The sequence below is a fragment of the Ischnura elegans genome, chromosome 1 (assembly GCF_921293095.1).
Source record: "Ischnura elegans chromosome 1, ioIscEleg1.1, whole genome shotgun sequence".
NCBI classification, from domain to species: Eukaryota; Metazoa; Arthropoda; class Insecta; order Odonata; family Coenagrionidae; genus Ischnura; species Ischnura elegans.
The window spans coordinates 4,809,027-4,831,456 of NC_060246.1; the positions used below are offsets into that span (position 1 = coordinate 4,809,027).

At 40.7% G+C, this 22,430-nt stretch overlaps 1 protein-coding gene across 1 annotated transcript in view; it reads right to left on the minus strand.

The window, feature by feature from the left end:
• Positions 1-518: 518 nt before the first annotated feature.
• LOC124155028 (synapsin) overlaps positions 519-22,430 on the minus strand; it is a 70,406-nt gene continuing 48,494 nt past the window's right edge. The window contains exons 6-11 of the mRNA XM_046528774.1: positions 18,882-19,017; positions 14,695-14,799; positions 9,473-9,678; positions 6,721-6,988; positions 5,004-5,274; positions 519-3,532 (exon numbers count right to left, since the gene is read on the minus strand). Of these exons, the coding sequence (XP_046384730.1) occupies positions 3,336-3,532; positions 5,004-5,274; positions 6,721-6,988; positions 9,473-9,678; positions 14,695-14,799; positions 18,882-19,017 (1,183 nt within the window). The 3' untranslated portion in view covers positions 519-3,335. The remainder of the gene's footprint in view (positions 3,533-5,003; positions 5,275-6,720; positions 6,989-9,472; positions 9,679-14,694; positions 14,800-18,881; positions 19,018-22,430) is intronic.

Consider the following 22,430-nt stretch of genomic DNA (forward strand, 5'->3'; position numbering starts at 1 on the left):
TCACGTGATTAATTTTGACCTCCTGCTACTGCACACCCCTGTGTCCACTGTGACGTTCGTGGCGGAGCAACCGAAAGCTAATGAATGAAGCTATTGAAGCCTTGTGGTGAGGGAACAATTTTGATGCAGTCGTAAGCAATGAAAAAGAGACAAATTGTTAGCCTTCCGCAACCTTTAAATAAGATACCTCTTCTCCTCAAGTTCTGAATTTATGGAAAAAATATGAATTTCGTTAGGAATGCAGTCACAAGTCGAGCAGCGGAATCACGGAATCTCTTTGATGCCACGGGAAGGTTGAAGGTGACTGGAGAGTTGAATGTTTGCCGCGTGTGCAGCAAAATAGTATCACTCGGCTTATTTTCAATGAGAGGCCACGAAAAAGCGGCTGGCGCTTCTCACGTGACTTCGGATTTTTTCAACCTTGACGGCGAGGGTACAAGTTAAAACCTATCTTTGCTCGGGGAAGTACCTTTATTTGAACGGCAAAGGGCATAACATTTGAAAATAAAACAAACTCATTAACATTGTCATTAATGTATATAATTGCTTTCCTTTATCATTAATTTATTGTACAGTATTAACAAATATTAAAAAGCTCAAACAGCCAGCAGTGCTGCTATGTACATAACACAATTCATTGCATCTCTATCTAAAATATTAAAAAAACGATGTATAAAAATGGCAAATGAGGGGCATTGTAAAATGCCACAAGTTACCATTTATTCAGTTCCACAGTTATTCGATGATTTCCAGGCTTAGGAAGATCCATTAAACACTCAATAATACTTTATAAGGGCACATTTAAGTGAAGACCACATGAAATTTGAGTATTCATCGTTAAAGAGACTGAATGGCACAATCCACAAGAGAGTAGTGATAAATATTGTCACGACACTAAAATTGTATAATTCATTTAACGTAGATAATGATTTATTGGATTATTTTCTAAATATTGCATTTGAATTTTGATAGCTTAACATACTATGGTAATTGCAGTATTGAATCCTTTTTTCATAAGACATTTGCTTCAGGCAGCCAACAGTTTTTCCTGGTGGAAAATATTCAAGAATATTACTGTTGAAATGGAAATTAGAAGAAACTCATCGTGTAAATGCCAACAATTAATTCAAATGTTACCAGACACCAGATGATACTCAAATCAAACAAATTTCGCCACATCATCCTCGTTCAGATTTTTACATTTCTTCATTTGAGAGGGGGACATGCGAATGGTTGGATCATTTTTAGGATTTACCGAAACGCCTCCTTAAAGTACATATTTACATTTTAGAACTAAGCGAGGGATATTTCTACAAATGAAACCGATCTGGATCCTTAAAGTTCTGGCTGACGGAATCTTTGGCTATTACATAATAGCATATTGTTTCATAATAGTATATACATTCATTATTTATGCACCAACCACTGCTTGGTTAAAATTTTACATATGTCCAGTGAAAACAATAATTTATTGGATGCAATGTACAACATTTTTATCTAACTATTTATGAATATCTTGTCACCCATATACATCTCATCAAACTTGAATGAATGTTTTATGATACATATAATCTCTCAGGAAAGTGAAGTTCACAGTCAACAATTTTAGCAGCTACATTATTTCTTTATATCGTAAACATTACTCTTTTCTTTCTCAACAACCATTGGTTAAATTCAATTTTTACAATCTAACATTCAACATTAATGAGTTTTTTAATTCAGTAATATTTATACACCCATAGAATCCTGACTTTTCTTTTATTTTTTACTGTTTCAAGCTAAGGCAGAGAAATGTAACATTGAAGAGAAATACTACGGCCTTTATTGGCAGGTTTAAAATAATTAAACCATATTCATCGACTACTATTGCTCGAAAATGGAATATGCAAAAAATATTCTAGTCGATTCTACTTTGAACTCTATCAATTCTAGTGTCCCCAGGCATCGGGATATCTTTTTGAGGAACTAATAGTTGGTTCCTTCATTACATGAAAATATTTACAAACATTTCTGCTTTAAATAAATTAATATTATATTTTGAAAAAAATATAACCTCATAATAACTATCAATTTGTAGTTAGAAGCCAAACAAATCTTAGGGTTATTGTAGGTCCAAATGGAAAGAGCAATTTCATGAACCTCTCTCCCTTACTGCTTTCCCGCAAGCATTTGATTTGATGTTGGCATTAAATCTCTTAAAAATTACCTCTCCTCAACTATTGTCACATTATAAAATGGCAGTAATGCTCATTTTAAATCCGGAGTGGAAAGTTTTCACGAATACCAAACGTGTTTATCCTAAGTTATAAACTCAAATCATAAATAAGATTTTTCTGATGAGAATGGATGTTGATGGTTCTGAGGTTGTTGCATTCGCCATTTTATACGGCTGTCTCACTTTCATTTTGAGTTTTAAACAGCGTAATTTTCACGATGATTTAAATTTAATTTCCCAATGAGATAATGATGATTTCAACCAGTACAGGTTTTTCTTGGCTGGTTTGAAAAACCGTTTTAAAAATAATCAACGATGAATAATCAAGCAAATTCTTATAAACAATACTATGGCTCTGTACTAATCAGTGCTAGAAAATAATTTTTCTCTAATCATAGAAGAAATTTGCACTGTTCCTCCATTTCATGACGCACACTTTTATTTTTTCTAAATTTCATGTTGCCATATTGTGATCCATAAAAATTCATTTTTTCATAGGAAATGAATAGTCTAGAATAACTTATTTTGTTCCTAATAAAAATGTATTACTTTACAATGTGGTCTGTTAATTTAAGGCATATGCTTAAGGTATCTTTGTCCATTTGAATTTATTTTGGTAACGTATTAAGTGTTACACAAATATTTTCAAAGTGTGGGCAGAATCAGGCAGCAATTCCTTCTCTTTTAAAAATGTAACCTCAATTATTTCAGATGTATTCTCAAACAATATTCACGTGTTTCCGTTTCGGCTGCCCTGGAAAAATTCTGCTGATTATTAATTGAAAATTTTTTCTTGTACTAAACCGTAACATTAATTATAATCCCTGGTAATATTTTTATTGGACACCAGGTTAAGGTTACCTATCCAGCGGAGAATCAATCAATCCTTGATGGAGAGCGACTGTTTTTTTTGGCGTGGCAGGGGCAGTCGTGCGCGTTAGACGGGCACGGGGGCGGGAGGAGAGGAGGCCATGAAGGCCTGTCCCAGGCACCCGCAGCCTGCGTCCGTTTCTCGTTCGTCGGCGTCCACAGCGATGCATCGTGGGGGAAGGGAGGCGCCCAGCGTCTTCTTCTTCTCTTGCAGCTTCCAGAGTAAAGCCTTCCCCCACCGCAGCAGCACCTACATGTCTCCGAATATCCCCGCGAACGTCTTGCGCAGATTCTTCATCGTGTCCTCGGAGTCGTCGCCTTGGCCTCCGATCGACGCCGCCGACGTGGTGGAGCCTTGCCGGCCGAAGATGGGTCGAGTGCCGGTCACCTCCTCGGACCCCGTCGACGGCTGCCGTCTGGCGGACCCCGTCGACCCGGTTTGAGATGCTGGCGGAAGAGAAAGAGGGCATTCATCAGACTAGTGCTGCTACTGCAGATAATGAAACTACCGTGATCTTTGAGATGACATTCCCCCGCTCTCATTACAAAAGCCACGAATATTACATGGATGGATTAAAAATCAAACCTTCTTGTATTCCACACACTATTAATTCAAATACTCGATAGGTTTCAACCTTTACAAGTCATTATCAAGGTCTCACAACCATTTAACGGGGGAAGGGGGAACTTCAAGGACGGTGGTGAGTAGGTGATTGCGTAGCCTTTCAAAAGTAATGCAATTGCTTTTTTAATATGAATTTTATTGGACAGATTTGCAAAAACAATTTAAATTATTCAAAGTACTGCCCTTTGGCTTCTACATATTTTTTTCAGCGACTCTGACATGACCGGTACGCATCCAGGAAGGTTTCTTCGGGGGCCTCGCGAAAGGTCCTCCTCACGAATTATTGAGTCTCTTCTATGGAAGAAAAATGCGTTCATGTCAGCACTCCCTTCATCCGGGTTAGAAGTCTGTTGGGGCGACTTCAGGACGATTGGGAGTTGGAGTCTTACGTTTAAACCTCGTGTTTTTCCAGGAATTGGCTCTAAAAAAGTAGGACATAACAGAGTCCATATAAGCCTCACGAATCATTTTGTTTGTCTACTAAGGAGATTTTTTTCAGTTTAGCACAAAACGTAAACTTTGCTCGATTGTCGATTCCAATTTTCCGTCGGCGCACAGAGTTTTACAATATCTGACGTCTTCCGCCGCCTCCACCGCTTGGGGAGCACTGGAACTGGTTTCGCGGCAAAGCAACCTCACCTGATCCAAGCGAGTGGTATGATCCACTCCACTGCAAGCAATAGGAGCAGCGCAGAAGATTCAATTGCGTTACTTTCGGAACGGACTCTTTATCTTATCTTTCTTGATGTTCCTCCTTTCCCCCCGTTTTCATCGCTCCAATCACCACCGTCCTTTAAGTTCAGCCTTCAACTCCTCCCCCCCGTTCAACGGTTAAGAGTCCCTACGTATAAGTATATATGTACCGCCCTTTCTGCATACCTATTGGTTCACCTCTTGATAATGGCCTGTAAAGGTCGACGCCGGTCGAGTCTTTTAGTAAATACTGTGTGGAATACAGCAAAGTTCACTTTTTAATCTATCATGTCACGATTCCACAAAGTAACTTCGTAAACTATTGATTTCATTGATGGAGGATTTCCAAATTGGACACTGGATGTACTGTCACGCATTGCGTATTTAGAGGTTTACAACACTCGCCATACGTGTCGCTGTCGGTAGAGCGAATCGAATTTCACGGGTTAATAAACTATAATTTCACTGTTAAAAACTAATAAGGACCTTTAAATGGAGTCCTTTATTAGTTTTTAACAGTGAAATCGGTCCAGAAAACGAGTAGATCGTGAAAAATGTGCATTATAGCGCAAGTGGCGATCTAGCCGAGAGAGAGCTTACTCTGCGAGTCCCTCCGCTGCAGGGACTGTTGGCTGGCGTCCGAGCCGATGATGCCGGCGCCTCCCGCCGCTGTCGACGCCGATCCGATGGAGGCGGTGGATGTGGTGCCGGAGAGTGTCCCGAGGCCGGGGGCCTCGCCAAGGCCTTTGGGGGCCTCCTCGGGCGGCGACTGCAGGCCCGCCCCACCGCCCACCGCGCTCGCGGACGCCGAGCCCACGCTGGACACGGACTGCCTCGAGGAGGTCTTGGTCATTGGCGGCCGGCAGTACGTCTACAAGGTAACAGAACAGCGGGCCGAGTGATTAATCCGCGTCTATGCACGCCACACATTTGCAAACTCATATGAAAGAGATATATTATAGGCGGTATTTCAACAGTTGTGTCAGCTTATACATGTAATTCTAATATATGGTTCCTTCTTCAGGAAAAACTGAAAACTTATCGGAAGCGTTTAACAAACTTTGCAAAACATTAAAGCACTGAAGAGAACAGAATTTATTCTTCACATTACCATACCATATTTCAACTTCACGGCTTTGAGAATAATTTTGGCTCATTTCATTCCTTCCGTTCAGAAAAAATGTTCATTTAACTTGAGTTCATATCTGAACACCTAAATTTGATTTTTTTTGTAAATTATTGATATTAATTTTCTCTGTCAGTAGTACCAATCAATGTTAATCGAGGCAATGTACAAAATATGGAATTCAAATATCAACTTGTTATTAATTGGCTGCATTAGAGAAATAGACAGCATGAATTTATTTATTTACGTAAATCCTCTTATTCAGAGTTTCTTATCAGCGTTATTATAAATTAACGAATTTTTACAGTGATGTGTGCATATTTTCCGTATGCATGGATAAACTGCAGCCGTTTTCAGTGAAATGGCTTCAAATGGGTGGTGTGAAAATATTGGGTAATATAAAGCCTGATCGATGTATGAGTGAAAAATGAAGATGATAATTTATGCCTCCCTTTAAGATTCCACCCTTAAAATTAAAGCTGCCGAATGGTAGGGGGGCGTGGTGGGCTGTAGCAGAGGGCTCAACAATTGACTGCCCCGATTTGCTGTGTAAAGCCTTCGAATACCTCAAAACGAACATAATCCTCGAAAGGCGAGGTGGCCTAGGGCAAGGAATCGTCAACTCCCTCCCCTGAACGTGTGAAGTTAACACGCTTATGTGTTAATTCGGGGTGAACTCTACCCTCTTGATGCAAGTCAACTTGCGGATTGATTCATTGAGCGAGTGAATGAAAATGATATCTTAATATAAAATATAATGAACTTTTTTGTACATTTATTGGAGTGCGTTTCGTCTCACTGAGCCATCATCGGATAAAAGACATCACATTCATGCATTTGCGTCTCATGCGCTGCAATGTGTTGTACCAGATGTACTCTGTGAGCCAAAACGCATTGAAATAAGTGCATAAAAAGTGCTATTACATTTCATTTTTACAAGTCAAACTTCCGCTATGCATCGCCCGAATCGGTTGAATTTATTTAAAATGATATCTTCAATGTTTAGCTTTTCCCCTCACTTCTTACGACGGATTGCGGCCATGGCGAATTCCGCGTTTGTTTTTTCGATGTGAGGGAACACACGCACACACACACACTCACGCACAAGCGCGCCGCGGCGTGACGTGGCCTGACAGTGCATCATGGCCTCGCGGGGTCCCCGGCGTCGTCGTTTCTCCAATGGGCGCGTACCTGCATGGAGTTGACGACGAGCTCCGCGAGGTGGCGTCGGTCCTCCTCCTGCGAGTCGCCCATGAGCGTGAGGGCCGAGTCGTTCACTTCGATGATGTGCTCGCGGCCGTCCCGGCCCACCACGATCTCCAGCGCGCACACGGCCAGGCCGCCAAACAGCTCCAGCGACACGGCGTCCACCCAGCTGCGGTAGCGCTCCGTCATCGCGATCTGCTCCAACATGGCGCTGCCCGTGTTCGTCTTCCAGTTGCCCGAGATGGACTTCCGCCTGCGGATCAACGAACGGGAATTATCACCATCCCTTTTTGAAATTCAAAGAAATCGATAAATTCATCTCATATCTCAAAAGTACTGATGAATTGATTTTTACTCGATAATCTGTTAAAATCGACGAAGCCGGTATCTCTGAAGCTCACCCCTCATTCACGGGCTCTAATGCAATATTAATGATAGGACTGTTTCTCTCATTATAAAGATGCACTCGCATAAGCTCACAAAATCAATGAACATTTATTTCAGTTTCCAAGAAAGTTCATTGTTAATGGTTATCCAATTAGATTGTGGCAAATGATTCCACCTGTGCTTCGATTGCCATCGATATTGCCAAACACCCTAGAGGGGGCTCGCAGGGTGTTATGTGGATGTATGTCGATATTAAAATTACAGAAATTAGTATTCAAATAGCCCTACGGCCGCTCGATAATGATGTCATGGTTTAAGGTATGAGTGCCCTCTTCCAAAGTAAAAGTGTATGGTGGTATGGCATCGTATTCGGAGGAGGCGGTCGACAGCTAAGCTCATATGCGCCATAAAGGAAGGGCAGTGTTTTTTTCAAGAATAAAATAATGTTGTTGTAGATTTAGATTTACATATATTTTGATAAACTTTCGTTTTTTCTCTGTATTGACTCTTGTTCCATTTAATAGGGTGGTTTTCTATTATTTTTTATTGCCTAAATCGAAAGATTATTACTCCTGGAGTACGTATGTCACGCTTTTAGATTTTTAAATGGCGATATCTATTTTTCGCGATTAAATGAAAAGTGAAAAATTTCAAGTGCGCGAAAACGTGACGGGTAAGTATGAATGCCGGGAAAACTCCCGTGTGACGTCACGTCGTTCTGGTTCCCGCTGCCGCAAGTGAGGTGACCTTGAGGCGAGGCTCTGAGCGCTGATACGACGCAGGCTGCTAGCAGGTAGCAGAGTACCATGCTAGCTGGTAGCGCTTTGCTTAAATAAGGGTTATTAATACCTTATCAAACGAGGAAAACTTTCCGACCTTAGCCAGTGTTAACAGGTGATTATTAAGACATGTTTACCTGAGCTCTGTGCTTCATGCATGCATTGGTAATCTCAGACGATGTAAAACTCCTATCTACTCGTATAGAAACTAGGTCCCTGTGACGTCACGTGGAGTGGCATCGCATGAGCGCCAATATGACCTTTTTCAAATGAGGATAAAATTGACCCTTGCCATTCGTCTAAACCGGTATTTCTAAAGCCAAATAATTTGTATATTATGAATACAGTAACGGTGGGTAACGAATTGCAATCAATGCCTTTCGTTTTCTTTGATGAAGGAAACTACCCTATTGTGTCCTAAGGCAGTCTACATGCCCAATATGATGGTTGTGTTCACAAACGTCCCGACGAGAGTAAATAAACTCCATTTGTTGGTGAGTCGTGGGCGAAGCATACTTTAGAGGATATGGGGAAGAATGCGTGGCTGGATCTTCTGCGCGTTCTCATAATGCGACGGATTTCCCAGTTGCAAGGGGCATATAGCTTTTAAAATTCCCGGTTGTACTAGACCATTATGAGGGCAAAATTTTGGAAGACAACTATTTCCTGAACTGGCCAGACGCAATGAGCTGTGCATTAATTTTTTCCGCCGCTGTATATAGAGAAAGGATCCGTGAGTCGGCCCTTGAGAGGCACGATGTATTTCCACGTTTGCCGCATTTTGATCTCTTATCAATAATGTCCACTGAGCGATCTACTTCTCTCCAAATTTTGTAACATAATATTTCTACTTTTGTAGATAATCGCGAGAAATATCATTGAAAATGAATGAATTGCGATGGATTATATCCTCTCGAATGTAAATTGCGGCTAATTGCTCCAGCCATAGCCCTTTCCCCTAACACACTTTTCAGATTAAATTTCACATATGGCAACCTTCAGCAACTCAGAAGGTCATTAAGCCGATCATATTTTTATCACGGGACGTACCTTGGGATCTTTGATTGAACCAAACCGTACATATTATAATTGCACCCATAGACATTTTTACTCTTTTCTTGCGCCCGTTGATAACATACTATATTTATATTTTTTCTGGGTCCATCTTTAACTTTCCCAATAAAGCGAAAGAAAAAGGGATTCTCTCAATGTATGTTTTTTATAAGCTAGGAAAATAACAAACTTTTTTTATACAACCTAATACTTAGAAAAAAATATTTTACATGTGCAATTTTTTTATATATAATTATTCAGTAGTGTAAAATCTTGGCTATGAAATATGAATGTAGATAGTATGAACTCTCACGAATATACTGATGCAGTGAGCAGGGTGCATTTTTAAAATTTTAAAATGAAGTAATTGACATAATACTTATTTCTCAGCATGATGTGAGTATTCAGTAGACATATTTTTTAATTTTTCATAGTAGTTATTTGGTTGGTCGAAAGTCATCTAATATTTTTATTTCTTTTCTTGTGTCGACGCCGTAATTGATTCACCATGCACTTACATGAAAGCCTTGTAGTTATTGCCGATCTTTTGCACGTGGATGTCGTATTTGGAGTCGACGTATGGTTCCGTGGTGGCGTAGGTGCCTGCCACGGCCACGACGGACGCCATGTCTTGGAAGTCGGCGTTCGACTCCACCTTCACCTTCCCCAGCCCTCCGTGCGCGTGGCCCATCTTGATCACGAGCGGAAACCGAGGGGCACTCAGCTACAGGAAGAAAAAAAAGGACACGTAAATATTGAGGCCACCCGAAGCATGTGTATTTGGCTGCACTTTCTAAAGTCGTGGAAAAGTTGGCAATTGCGTTCTCATCACATCGATTCGGTATTCTAAGGGTCGCTGAGCCTTCATCCAAACCATCCGCTTTCCTTCTCTCTTAATGCATGCATACAGGTATGTCCGAGCACTGTGTGCAATGAGAGGAATGAATGAGGCGGACCCCCTTGGTGGTTCTCTCTCAGAGTAGGGTGTCCCAAAAAAACCGAAAGTTTGAAAGTTGAGGGGGCATTTCCATTTTCCTATGCGAATGCATGAAAAAACATCCCACAAAAATTTTCAGCTCAATCGGACAATATTTGACCCTGCCGAAACGCATTCAAAGTTTGAATTTTTGAGTTTTCCAGATTTCATGCAATGTTGCCTACCCTGCAGGAGGCTCGAGTGTTAAAAAACAACCAATTTTAAGTTCAAACCATCTCCTCTAGCTCTATAGGCGTTGACAGCAACACTTGAGTCAAAATGAGCTTCATAGCCACAACTCGGTGTGTTTATAAGTCCCGCTCGCCGTTGCGGCCGCCAGGCGCCAGCCGAGTGCATATTGCCCCGCCGTGTCGTGTTGAGATTCGAGTTATGCGCTTTTGCAACATCGCTCTGTTTATGTTAAAAGTATCCCGGCTTAGTCTATCAGTCACTCGTGGAGTTTAGTGTTGTGCACTAACTGAGAACGTGAGGTATTGTCGTGTGTTTCGTGGTCGAGGCTGTTTCGGCGGTGGCCAGAATGAGCGTGAAATCGAAGAGTACGCCGGTTATGCGAAGTGCGACAAGTGCGTGGTTGGTGGGTAATGAGTCCAAACATTTGCCCGGCAATGGTAAACTCCCTACGCTGCGTGAAGTTCTCAAAGTTTTCTTTTACAACCTACACTGTTCTCCAGGATCGATGTCAGCGGCAGATGCAGCAAGGATTGCAATCAAAGAGTTACTTGCTGTGTGGGGAAAGTCTAATATTCCTACGCAGGAGGCTCGAGCAGCCATTAAGAAGCTCCTGACAGCTTACGAGAACTACCATGCCCTTGGGAAAGACAAAAATAAAACTAGTGAGAAGTCAGTGTCCGCAAGAGAGGAATTCAGCAAAGTGCTCGACCGTCTGTTTGACATCGGCTGCAAAGACGCCCTTTCAAACATTACTGTGAAGGAGGACAAGTTGTTTTACATATCTATGAAAACTTATTGAAAAGGATATATGGCGGGTATTGATATAAAGTGGTGTAAGTGTTTAGAAAACCGTAAGAGACTTCAAGAAGAGGATTTTTAAAGGAAAAAACGGCATGAGAAAGAAAAGGAAATATTGGATGAGAAAGTGGACCTCGTTCGACAGATGTCTGCGGAGAGTACGACGAGCTCGTCGGATTCGGAAGAAAGTAATTTTTTCCGGGTGCGGGAAGGGTGACCAATATGGCGGAAGAAAGGGAGAAATAACATTTTGTTACTTTTACAGAATTTGAAATGCGGACAAGGTCCGGAAAGCGCCGTAGAGTAAGTATAATGTCCGACATCCTTGTGACTGCTTCCCTAGATCGGACTCAAGACGTCCTCTGCCGCTGGGTCTATGATAGTCCAGGCTGTCGCCAATGCGACAGCATCTGCATTGGGTTTTAAAGGGGATGAAATCCATTTAGTATTTTCCAAATCAAATCTACATAGAATGAGAGTGAATAAAAGGTCCGAGACACTAAGGCTTATCAAGCAAGACTTTCACCCTCAAGTTCCTTTAGCAGTGCACTGGGATGGGAAATTACTTCCGAGCAATGAAGACGACAAGAGGCTGTTTGAAGGATATTTCAAATGTAGATGACATTATCAAATTTTGTATTCTTCAGCTGCAGGTTCGTAAATGGTAAATGTCAGGATGTTCAGGGTGATTTAAACTCCATCCTCAGGATTAGTATTTAAAATTATGCCCCATATTATTTTAGAACCACCATCCTCGAGACGACTACAAAGAACTTTTGGAGTTGTGTATAGTGTAGTTGGGTGGTGTGGTTCCCAAGAAAGAGAAGTATGTGGTTCGCCCCCCAGGCCCAACTGACAAATCACGGTGGATGAATAAGGAGCTCTACGCTTTTAAAACGTGGATTTTTGGCAAGCAATTGCGTTTGTCGACACATGACAGTGACAATTTATTCAAATTGTGTTGCGTCATTGCAATTGCATTTATGAAACATTGGTACACCTGTCCTGTGGCAGTGAGCGCTCCGAGAATGGATCTTGAGCAACTTAAAGTCCTTGGTCGGAAGAAAGACCCTCACTACGCAGCAGCTTTGGCCAAGTTTTGTAACCATCTATGGTTAAAACTTTCGAAAACTTGAATTGTATGGCCCTCTTCGATGAAATGGTTTCTGACGACGAGAAAAGAGACATTGCGGAAGCAATCAGAGACAATGAGGGGTCTGATGATGACGCACCTCGGGCTACTCTTCCGCCTAATCGACCTATTAGTGAGCTGACTCTCGCTGACTTCGCTTCGAAAAATTCTGTGAAGTTTTTCAAAATTATTGGTATTTCGCCGGCATTTGTGCTGCGAGATCCGTGCACATGGAAAAGTGACGTAGACTATCAGAAGGGCCTATCTATAGTTCAGCACCTTAAGGTTGTTAATGATACTGCAGAGAGAGGAGTTCAATTAATAAAATATTTTCTAGTCAAGAAAAAATTGACAAATGATGAGGCTCAGAGGCAACATCTGTTACTAGTTGTTAAGCGGCATAGGAAAATGCATGAAAAAAATGGCAAAAAACTCTAGTTTTTCATATTGCTTGTTGTTCACAGTGCATTTGTATCCGCATTATCACAGTATAATAATAAGAGAGCATTTTCTTACAGAGGTTTCTAATTTTAAATCCCCCCAAGACCCTTAGAGCTAGGCAACATTGCATGAAATCTGGAAAACTCAAAAATTCAAACTTTGAATGCGTTTCGGCAGGGTCAAATATTGTCCGATTGAGCTGAAAATTTCTATGGGATGTTTTTTCATGCATTCGCATAGGAAAATGGAAATGCCCCCTCAACTTTCAAACTTTCGGTTTTTTTGGGACACCCTACTCTCAGAGTCACGTGGGACGAATTCAGCGGATACTGAGAAAACGATATTCGGCGTGATCCCGCACGCTTATTATGCGGTGTAAGCAAGCAGAAAAAACTGTAGCTCCGATTTTAAAGAATTTAAAAAAACAAATTTGAAATTTAACGGAATTTGGCATGGATTGACATCTCGACCCATTTTCGTTTGTTTGACTGAATTACCACGCACATTATTTCAGTTCGCAAACGGTTGCATGCCATATTCCACGCGGATCTCTGCTCTTATTTTTAAAATACTAATTTATTCAAAATTGATAAAAATGTCTCAATAGTCCCTGATGAAAAGTGACATCAGCTGAACAGTTATCGTTCTCGTATCCATCTCCCTCCCTCAAATCCAAACAGATCATTACCCATTCACACTTCCACGATATTCTTATAATTTTGTAATAAGGTTACAAGCAAACAAGCTGGCAAGGTTACCAGAATTGTTTCCAAACGTATTCGTCTGTATCCATAAAATAATTTTACAAAAACCGCAATCAATTTTATTCGTGTTTTATTTTAACCTTTTCAACTCAATTGGGGAAAATTTTTCATGAATTCTCAAGCAATTTTGGCTGTAAAATATCAACGAGGAGAACTAATTCGTTTAGTATTCATTATTATTTCAACATCTGAATCGGCAGTCTTAAGTCAACTTGGCTCTTTTGATGAGATCGATCTATGCAAGATTTTAAACCATTTTGCTCTGAGTTTCACTTTTGTTGAACGGAAACGCGCGAACCGGCTTTTCCCCCTCGATTTAGCCGATTCTCCTAGCTTTTATTGATCCGACATTATCTAGTCAACTACCTCGGCTCGAGAGTGAATTTCTTTTTTTTCCCTTCTAGTCACATTGCCTCATTAAAATTTTTGGGAGCCTTACGATATCATTCAATCTGTGGCGATTCGTGATACTCTTTCCTTTTTTCATTTACCTACCCAATGTTTTGTGGCCATACCAATACCACAGAGTAGGGATATACAGAGAGGACAAAACGGCTGAGGGCGGTAATCAGCTCATTGCGCATTTCACCATGTTCTAAATAAGGAAACGTGGCTTGAGTTGCTATTTGGTTGCTATCGTTGCTATCATTCGCGCTTGGCGTGGAGTGTTGTCGCACAAAATTTTTTAATTATTCCTCCACTCTTCAATGCTTTCACGTAGTGTGCTAGTGTTTTAAAGAAACATGGAAAATGAAGGAAGTGGAAAATAAGACGAGATGAAAAGGTTTTGCTTGGTGTTCAGCCATTAAGTGCAAAAACAATGCGGGCATGACGGAAGCAAAGTTGAGTTTCTTCAGTTTCCTTAAGGACCCTGTGAGGTAGGTAATTTCATACTTTTTCTGAGTTACATTGCTGATCGGAGAAACTAAACTTATATTCGAGTGTTATTTTGCATGCGAAATGAAATTGTCGAAAAAGTTTAATAAGAACTTGTGATGTTGGCGCAGGAATGGATGATTCGATGTCGTCGGTCGGATTTAGAAAACAAGACTGTCAGTTATTTACGTAATAACTGCCGGATTTGTGCGTGCGATTTGGCGTTCCTTGCTCTACCTTTATTAGTAAAGAAATAATTAGGCTACTTTGAATTTTAAACCCTCTTTTTTCGGTGGATGGTAAGTCATTAGCACTATTTGGTTTGAATTTACAGCATAATTTTACTTATTTTCAATATGGCCGCCGTGCGCATTTTTCATTACAGAGAAACCTATGGTACAGCCAATTATGTCCCCTCTGTATATATCTCCAATACTGTTAACGTATTACTAGGCAACAACAATCCGACCGTTGCTCGCTGGACTGTTATCGTCTAGAATGGCGTTTTTCATTTTGAGATTCGCGTGCTTCGCGGGACGTGTAAGGAGGGTAGGTGCTCACCATCTCGCGAGAGTTGGGGTAGTAGTTCTGTTCGATGAGTGGGAAGTTCTCCTTTCCGAGTCGGCGTTGCAGCTGAAGCAGGTGAGCGAACACCCATGGCTTGTCCTGGAAAAAGAAAGAGAGCAGAATAATAAATAGAGTTCCCTCGGATTGAAGGAAGCTGGGGCGGTTTCTTTCTTTGTGTGCACAAAAGTCCTCCATCATGATTGAATAATAATTACTGTAAGTTTTCTTGGATATTACACAATTACTTATGCCACTTATTTTTTACAGAGCGCGACCCGGGTTTCGATGAATTATCATCACCTTCAGGCGCGGATTATAATAATTATTATTATTTGATGATGATGATACTTCATTGAAACCCGGGTCGCGCTCTTTAAAAAAGAAGTGGCATAAGTAATTGCGTAATATCCAAGAAAACTAATAATGTAATACCACAATGTTAATCAAGAGTTCGTGAATTATATAATTACTGTCGCCACGCAAACCTTTTGATGACGGATCGGTACGAACATGTGCCTTGGTATTTTTTCCGATCTCAAGATTGGGACTGAATGTTGCGGTGGTATGTTGCTTAGGTTTTTTATGCAGTAAATTATGGGAATGGATTAAATAACACCAACGGTTCCCCTGAGTCGTAATCGAACATTTCTTTATACTGTCAACTTACAAGTTCACCCGACGAATGATGATAGGATGTAAAGTTTTCGGAATCTCCATCGGATATGAAGATTAAACTGGTCCAGCGTTTCGATGACTTATAAAGTATGCCAGCGGAGGCGCCTAAAGCCTGATCGATGTATGAGTGAAAAATGAATAAGATAATTTATGCCTTCAATAAGATTCTACCCTTAAAATCAAAGTCACCGCCATCACATAGCAGGGGTGGCTGCTGATCCAGGGGTTCAAATCCTGGGGACACTCCAAATCCTAGAAAGGGGAGGTGGGCCAGGGGAAGGGAACTGCCCCCCCCCTGAGTGTCTGACATTCCCACGCCTGGAATGAGCTCTACCTTCACCTATCTAAGCCACCCTCCCGGTTGCACCACTAGGCATCCGAGTGATTCAACCCGGCGGACAGCCCTCGTGATTTTCCTCACGCGTGCACTCATGTGGGAGAGACGCTCGCTCAATTTCGTCGCCTCGCCTTCCCACGCGCGGAACGGTGCGCGACTCGTTTTTTTTCCTCTCTTCCCAAATCGCAGGATGGGCAAACGCCGTTGCTCTGGAAACGATTGAGCGTTTGCAGCACCCAACAAATTCTTGGTTTTGAATTTTATCTTTTGATTTATAAAGTACGAGAGCTGAGAGAGCGGACTGAGTTTTCTCTCTTGTCCGTTGCCTACGAGGAAATAAAAAAGGTGTCGACATTCAATCGCTAAATTACAAAGCCCGAACTCTGGGAACTCTGGGAAAATTCCCACCTTCTTCTGAGGATCAAAAATTATTTTACCCAATATATTTAAAACCATCTTTACTATCCCATATCTCAAAGCTCTAAGAGAAAAGTCGGCATATAATTCTCATACAGCGTGAAGTATTTTATGGAAACGTCACTGATGTGTAATGCTTTCACTCTAGCCAAAACTTTTGTACAAAACTTTAGTCTTTAAGAAGAATGCTTAGGATGTAATTTTTTTCTATTATCCAAAACTCTTATGAATAACTGAGAAGATTTAAGAATAATGTATAGTCAAGTAAAATCGGCGAAGCTTGAAATTCATTATCATTAATTCGTTGCACAAAGAGAGAAATCGAAAGGGGAACGAATGTATACTCTCAGTTTATCAAACACTACGCCACGTCACCTGAAGTCGTTTTCTAAGGTCATGGATATATTCCGCAAGGAACTAGGAAAGAAATAAAATAGCTCTCAAGAATAATTTTTACTTTAATAAACCTGAATTGAGTCATTTCATTCTATCTAGTCTCATCAAAATCATAATTATCATTGGGTTAAATGTCATCATAATTTATCGATTTGACTATTTGTTTCTCGTAAAAGGAGTAAAATTTCCCGTGATGCCTTGCTTTTCGCTTATTTGATATACTCTTACTTCGTCCCTACAATCGACCCATGTGGAATTTATCGGCAAAAAGCTTTGATCGGGTGCTGCAGGGATCCCAGTTGAGAGCGCATGCCCCACCCTATTCGGGGGAAATATTTCTACTCGGAGAGGTTCCCAAGAGTTGACCTATTCACCTCTATGCCTCGTTGCGGGATGCCAGACATGTCCGGTGGCAATGATTTTTCGACCACTTCTTGGAAGAGCATGTAATATCACATCCGGCGCACCAAGTCCATCACCAATATAATAAATGTATATTTTATTATGTGATATGAGTCAAGACCACATTTGGCTTGCAGTAAAATCTTATTTATCATCATCGTCATCATCATTGTCACAAGCCAGCTGCGATCGTCATATTGGTTTGACGCAGCTCTCCACTCTGCTCTCCTATCTCTGCAACTCTTTACATGCCGACTCTTCTCATTTACATACTTTGTAGCTTTCTATTCCTACGTAACTCATTCGGGGCCGTCCATTTCCCTTCTTCCCCTCCACCTGTCCTTCCACGATCGCCCGCGTGTCTGGTGATGTGGCTAACCTCGTCGTCTTCTTCTCAGGATTTCAAAAAGACTTCTCTTTTCTCCCACTGTTCTGAGCACACCTCCGTTACTTAGCCGTTCGCTTCATTTTATCTTCTTTTGCAGCGCCACATTTCGAATGCTCCCACTCTGCTGCTTGGTATCTGATGAATTGCTTCCTTCCTAGACTGCTTCCTTGCTTTTTGCCCTCTGCTATTACACTGACTATTTCTTTGTTGCTTCAATCATAGCTGGTTGACCGGCAGTTCACCTCTAGTTCACCTCTTTAAGATTTTTTCCTAGCTTGGTCCCAGGCTCCCATTATTTGTCCCAGGCTCCTCTTTTGCTGCGCGCGTTTATCTTAGTCTTCTTTTTATTTTGATTTTCAGCTGATATCTGGCTACTTTCCAGTGTCACATTCCTCATTGTCTTCTTCAAATCATTTCTTTCTCTTTGAGCAACCTAATTGCCAAAGTTACCTCTTTTCCTGAATCGGAATTGTTTCCCATCCAAGAATTCTTCTGCTCTTCGTTCTATTATTCTGCAGATGATTATTGTCAATATCTTTTAAGATTGTCTATGACTCAGTCACATCTACTTCTATTTTGTTTGACGCAGCTTTTTGAAATGCACGTTGATATTATGACTCCTTCGGTTTCCCTGCTTCCAATACGTTTTTCACTCACTGCTTTAGTTTTTGAATTTCAGATGACATTTCATTATCACAAAAATACGATCACTGGAAAAAGTATTACTTGCAGAAGGAATAATTTGGGATACACGGTTCAGAAAAATTAGGCTAAAGCTCTCGTCTTACTTGTAACATCTCCCAGAACCAGATCGTGCTCTCTTCTATCGGTAATTCTCATCATGTATTGGTTATTACTGTGCGTTATTAAATGCCTATTTCGGTTCCGTTGGAGAGATTCATGATGAAAGTCAATCTCAACTGTGGCTGTTAACTAATACCGTTCCATATAATGTGGTGTTACGATTATATAGTACAGATTGAAATTTTCAATATTTCAACTGCCTAGGAATTTCTTCATAAGAATTATACCTAAGAATTTGTGCAAATAATAATCATCTGTAAAGATTGTGTTTTTCTGTGGAAGAATACCCTAGCATTATGAGGTAACGAAGAATACCGGTGAAAACTTTTTTAAGCACCGATAACATCATAAAACGGTTTGGTAACATTCATTTAATTAATTTTACACCATTTCGACGTGTATTTTTTCCGAATCTGATTTTTGCGGGCATCATTGAGAAAGAGATAACAGAATTCCCGGTGGAATGGCGAATAATTTCTTGGGCTTATATAAAATAAATATTTCTTGGACCCTCAGGCAAATAAGATAATTGATTTTTTTTCTCTTGTCTTGACCTCTTTTGAAAATGATCAATTTTTTTATTCATTTTTAAAATAAACCGAAACGCTGGCAAAAAACTTTTTGCATTACATATGACCTATACTCCAGGAATTATTAAATAAGATAATAGCAAAATATCGCAAATGCATTTCGGTGGAAGGACGAGGAGATAGCTGTCCTTTTAATCGCCACAATCGGATAAACTCAGTGTGAGTCACTCACCTGGAAATTGTAGATGGAGTGCAGGGAGTTGACGCTTGGGACTCCGCCGAACTTCAATCCCAGCAGGATGTGCTTGTGATCTTCGCCTGCATCCTTAAGATTCTGCCTAATGAACACGAAATCTGGTCGGAATGACCTGTGGTGGAAATGAAAAACATGAAAATTCAAATTTAGCACATATTCATCATCAAAGTGACATGGGTTTCGTGAACCCCAACGAACGAATTTGCTTCGTTTTAGTCTGGTAGATTAATACATCAAAATTAATCGAGCACTGTTGGGGAATTCTATGCTTAATCAACCACACTCCAGGTCATCTGGAACGTGAAATCTTCAGAATTTTCAGAAATCTCAATAAGTAGTCTGTAACATAAACTTAAATACTTAACCTCTTTCAGCTTTTGAGTGATCTTGGACACCTTCAAACAAAAATATAGAAATGGGCAAAGGGAAAGGAACTGACTTATTGTAATGTGTGAAATTCACGTTCCTGTGGCTTAGTATGGGTGAGCTCTACCCGCACCTTACTATATCAGCCTGAGTGAATCACCGAGTAAAATTTGGAGTACTTTACTCCGAAAATTTGATAAAACGAACACATAATTTTTCTCATATACGATTAAAAAATCATTTTGAAATCCGGTTTCATTGATATCAGGTTTAAATTTCATTCCAGTTCCATGAAAAATAACAAAATACTTATTCCAATGGCAAATCGATGGATTTTAATTCGGTGCAACTTTTAAAATGATTTAAAGCGCTAAAATTATTAATAAAATTCTGAAAAGATTGACGGCGTTGGGATTTCCCCGTACACCCCCATCCTTTCCCTGGAGGCGTCGTCGGACTCTCATCGCCCTCTATCCTTCCTTCCTCTGTCCTTCCCCTCCAGAAGTGAGCGGGTGGAAAGTCTCGGTTCAATTGGTTCCCGGCCCTCGGAAGTGGAACCCCCCCCCCCTGAGTACTCGTTTCCGTTGTCTCCTATTACTGTCTAGAGAAAAATCTCTGAATTATCCTTCGCATAGAGATAATCTACCATTTTTCTAGGTGCAGCAAATTTGGTTTCCCTCGTGGTATTATTCTCCCATCTCCTGGCCTTCCTCCTCCCCTATCATTGCCTCTGGAGGCCTCGGCGGGCCCGCCCTCATCGCAAACGTGTCTCTCTTTTTTCCTTAGAGGGATAACAACCGTGGGCCGGCCTTCGCTATCCAGTATTCAGGAGCTCCTGAAGAAAACGGTAACGCCAGCAGAACTTGAAATAAACGTGAAACGAAGCAGAAACGTCGAAAAAGGCATACTCGTCGAACTAGAAAAAGAGAGCCACATAGATAAGAAGTGAAAAACTGAAGGTCAACGGTTTTATCGTCGAAAGAATCGAAAAACGAAAACCTCAAGTGATGCTCTATGATGTTCCTAAGCATCTTTCATCGGACGTCGTCATTGACAAAATCTTCAAACAAAATATAGGATTGACAATGCCTGAAGCAGATTTTAAGAAGGTGCATCAATTAAAGGCTAACGACGTAGAAAAGGAACATTGGATTTTTGAGTGCAGTATGGAAATCAGGCATACCCTCATTGAAAAGGAAAAACTGTATCTCGAGTGGCACTGCTGCAAAATCAAAGATTACATCTCCGTCTTAAGATGCTACAAGTGCCAGGCCTGCGGACACAAAACTTCGGCTTGTAGGAAGACAGAAGACGTCTGTGCACACTGCGCGGGAAACCACAAACTGGAAAAGTGCACCAGTAAGGACAAGAAACCGAAATGTCACCACTGTTCTTCAACAGACAAGCCTTCCGAGCATCGTTCCGGGGACAGGGATTGCCCATTTTTTAAACAGGCTAGGGAAAAGGAGTGTGAAAGACTCGGGTATGGCGGCACGCCCCCATAGAATTGTGATCGGACAAATTAACGCTGGACGGAGTCACGCAGCTACGGCTAACTTAGAAACACTATCAAAAGAATTAGATATTGATGTGCTCATGGTGTAGGAACCGTACTCAGTCAATGGAACTGTCCCCTTCTCTACCGGTGCAGTATTCAAAACGTCACAATAAAAGCAAATCTGGGCTTGCATCATAGTCACAAATCCCAGCGTTAAAACAACGATGATTTCCCAATACACAAATCCAAATACAGTGACTGAAACAATCAATTCTCCAGGAAATAACGAAATACTATTAATGAACAGCTACTTCCAATTCTGCGATGAGATCGATCCATATCTCAACGAGATTGAAAGTCTCGCCAAGCCATAAGGTGATTTTAACTTTTGACGCAAATGCGAAATCAACAATGTGGCTTAACGAAAACTGTGACGCAAGAGGCATGAAGCTCGAAGGTTTTATTGTGTTTTACGATTTGACGATTGAAAATGAATTATCATATTTGACGACGTACGAAAGTCCGAACGGTTTTACATCCAACATTGACGTGACCCTAACCAAAGGTCTAAAGGATTACGTAAGGGAATGGAAAATCCAGGACGAGGAGACCCTCAGTGATGATCGACTTATAACCTTTGAGCTCCACAGAGAAAAATCAATATTTACACCCCAACCTTTGAATAAAAAGTACAACGTCGCAAAAGCAAATTGGAAAGATTCTGAAGAAAAAATAAAAAGCAGTGCAATTGAATTAAATAAAAACCCCAGAGTGTCAACGTTGACTAAAATAATACAAGAAGCAAGTGAAATAGCAATTCCCAAAACCAGGCCTAATGATAAAAATGTACCGTGGTGGAGCAATAAATTAACATTCCTCAGAACAAAGTGCAAAAAATTAAGAAAAAAGTATAAGGAAAAGCAAAGAATCGAAGCACATAATCTTGAAATATGGAAAGCTGAATACACTAAAACTAGAACAAGTTACAATAACGAATTGAAAAAAGCAAAGAAAGAGAGTTGGGAAAAACTAATAACTAAAGGTAACGACGATCCTTGGGGGGCGTGCTTGCAAAGTTCTGAGGAATAGAAAAGTGACCCCGATGCCAAGCACTCTGAAAAAACCCAATGGTGAATCCACCAAAAACATACAAGAAACTACAGAGCTCCTTCTAGAAACACTCCTGCCCTCCGATCAAGAAACCAATGAAACTTTACAGCAAAAGCAAGTGAGAGAGATAACTAGTGAAAAACAAATAGTTGGTAAAAGTGCGACGCCCTTCAAATTAAAAGATTTAGATGAAATAATCAAAGGCCTAACTAATAAAAAAGGCCCGGGGCACGACGAAATCAAAGTCGGAATGATTAAGTATGCTTTCCCTCATATCAAAAATGAAATGATAACAGTATTTAACAAACTACTAGAAAATGAAGTATTTCCAATAGAATGGAAAAGAGGAATTCTGAAAATATCCCCAAAGCCAAATAAAATAATAAACGATCCCAAGGCTTATCGTCCTCTCACCCTGCTTCCAGTGCTTGGGAAAGTGTTTGAAAAGCTACTAGCAAAGTTAATAAACGACGAACTAAACACGACAAATTACTTCAATCCAAACCAATACGGATTCACGAGAGGAAAAGGGACTGTGAACGCAATAGAAA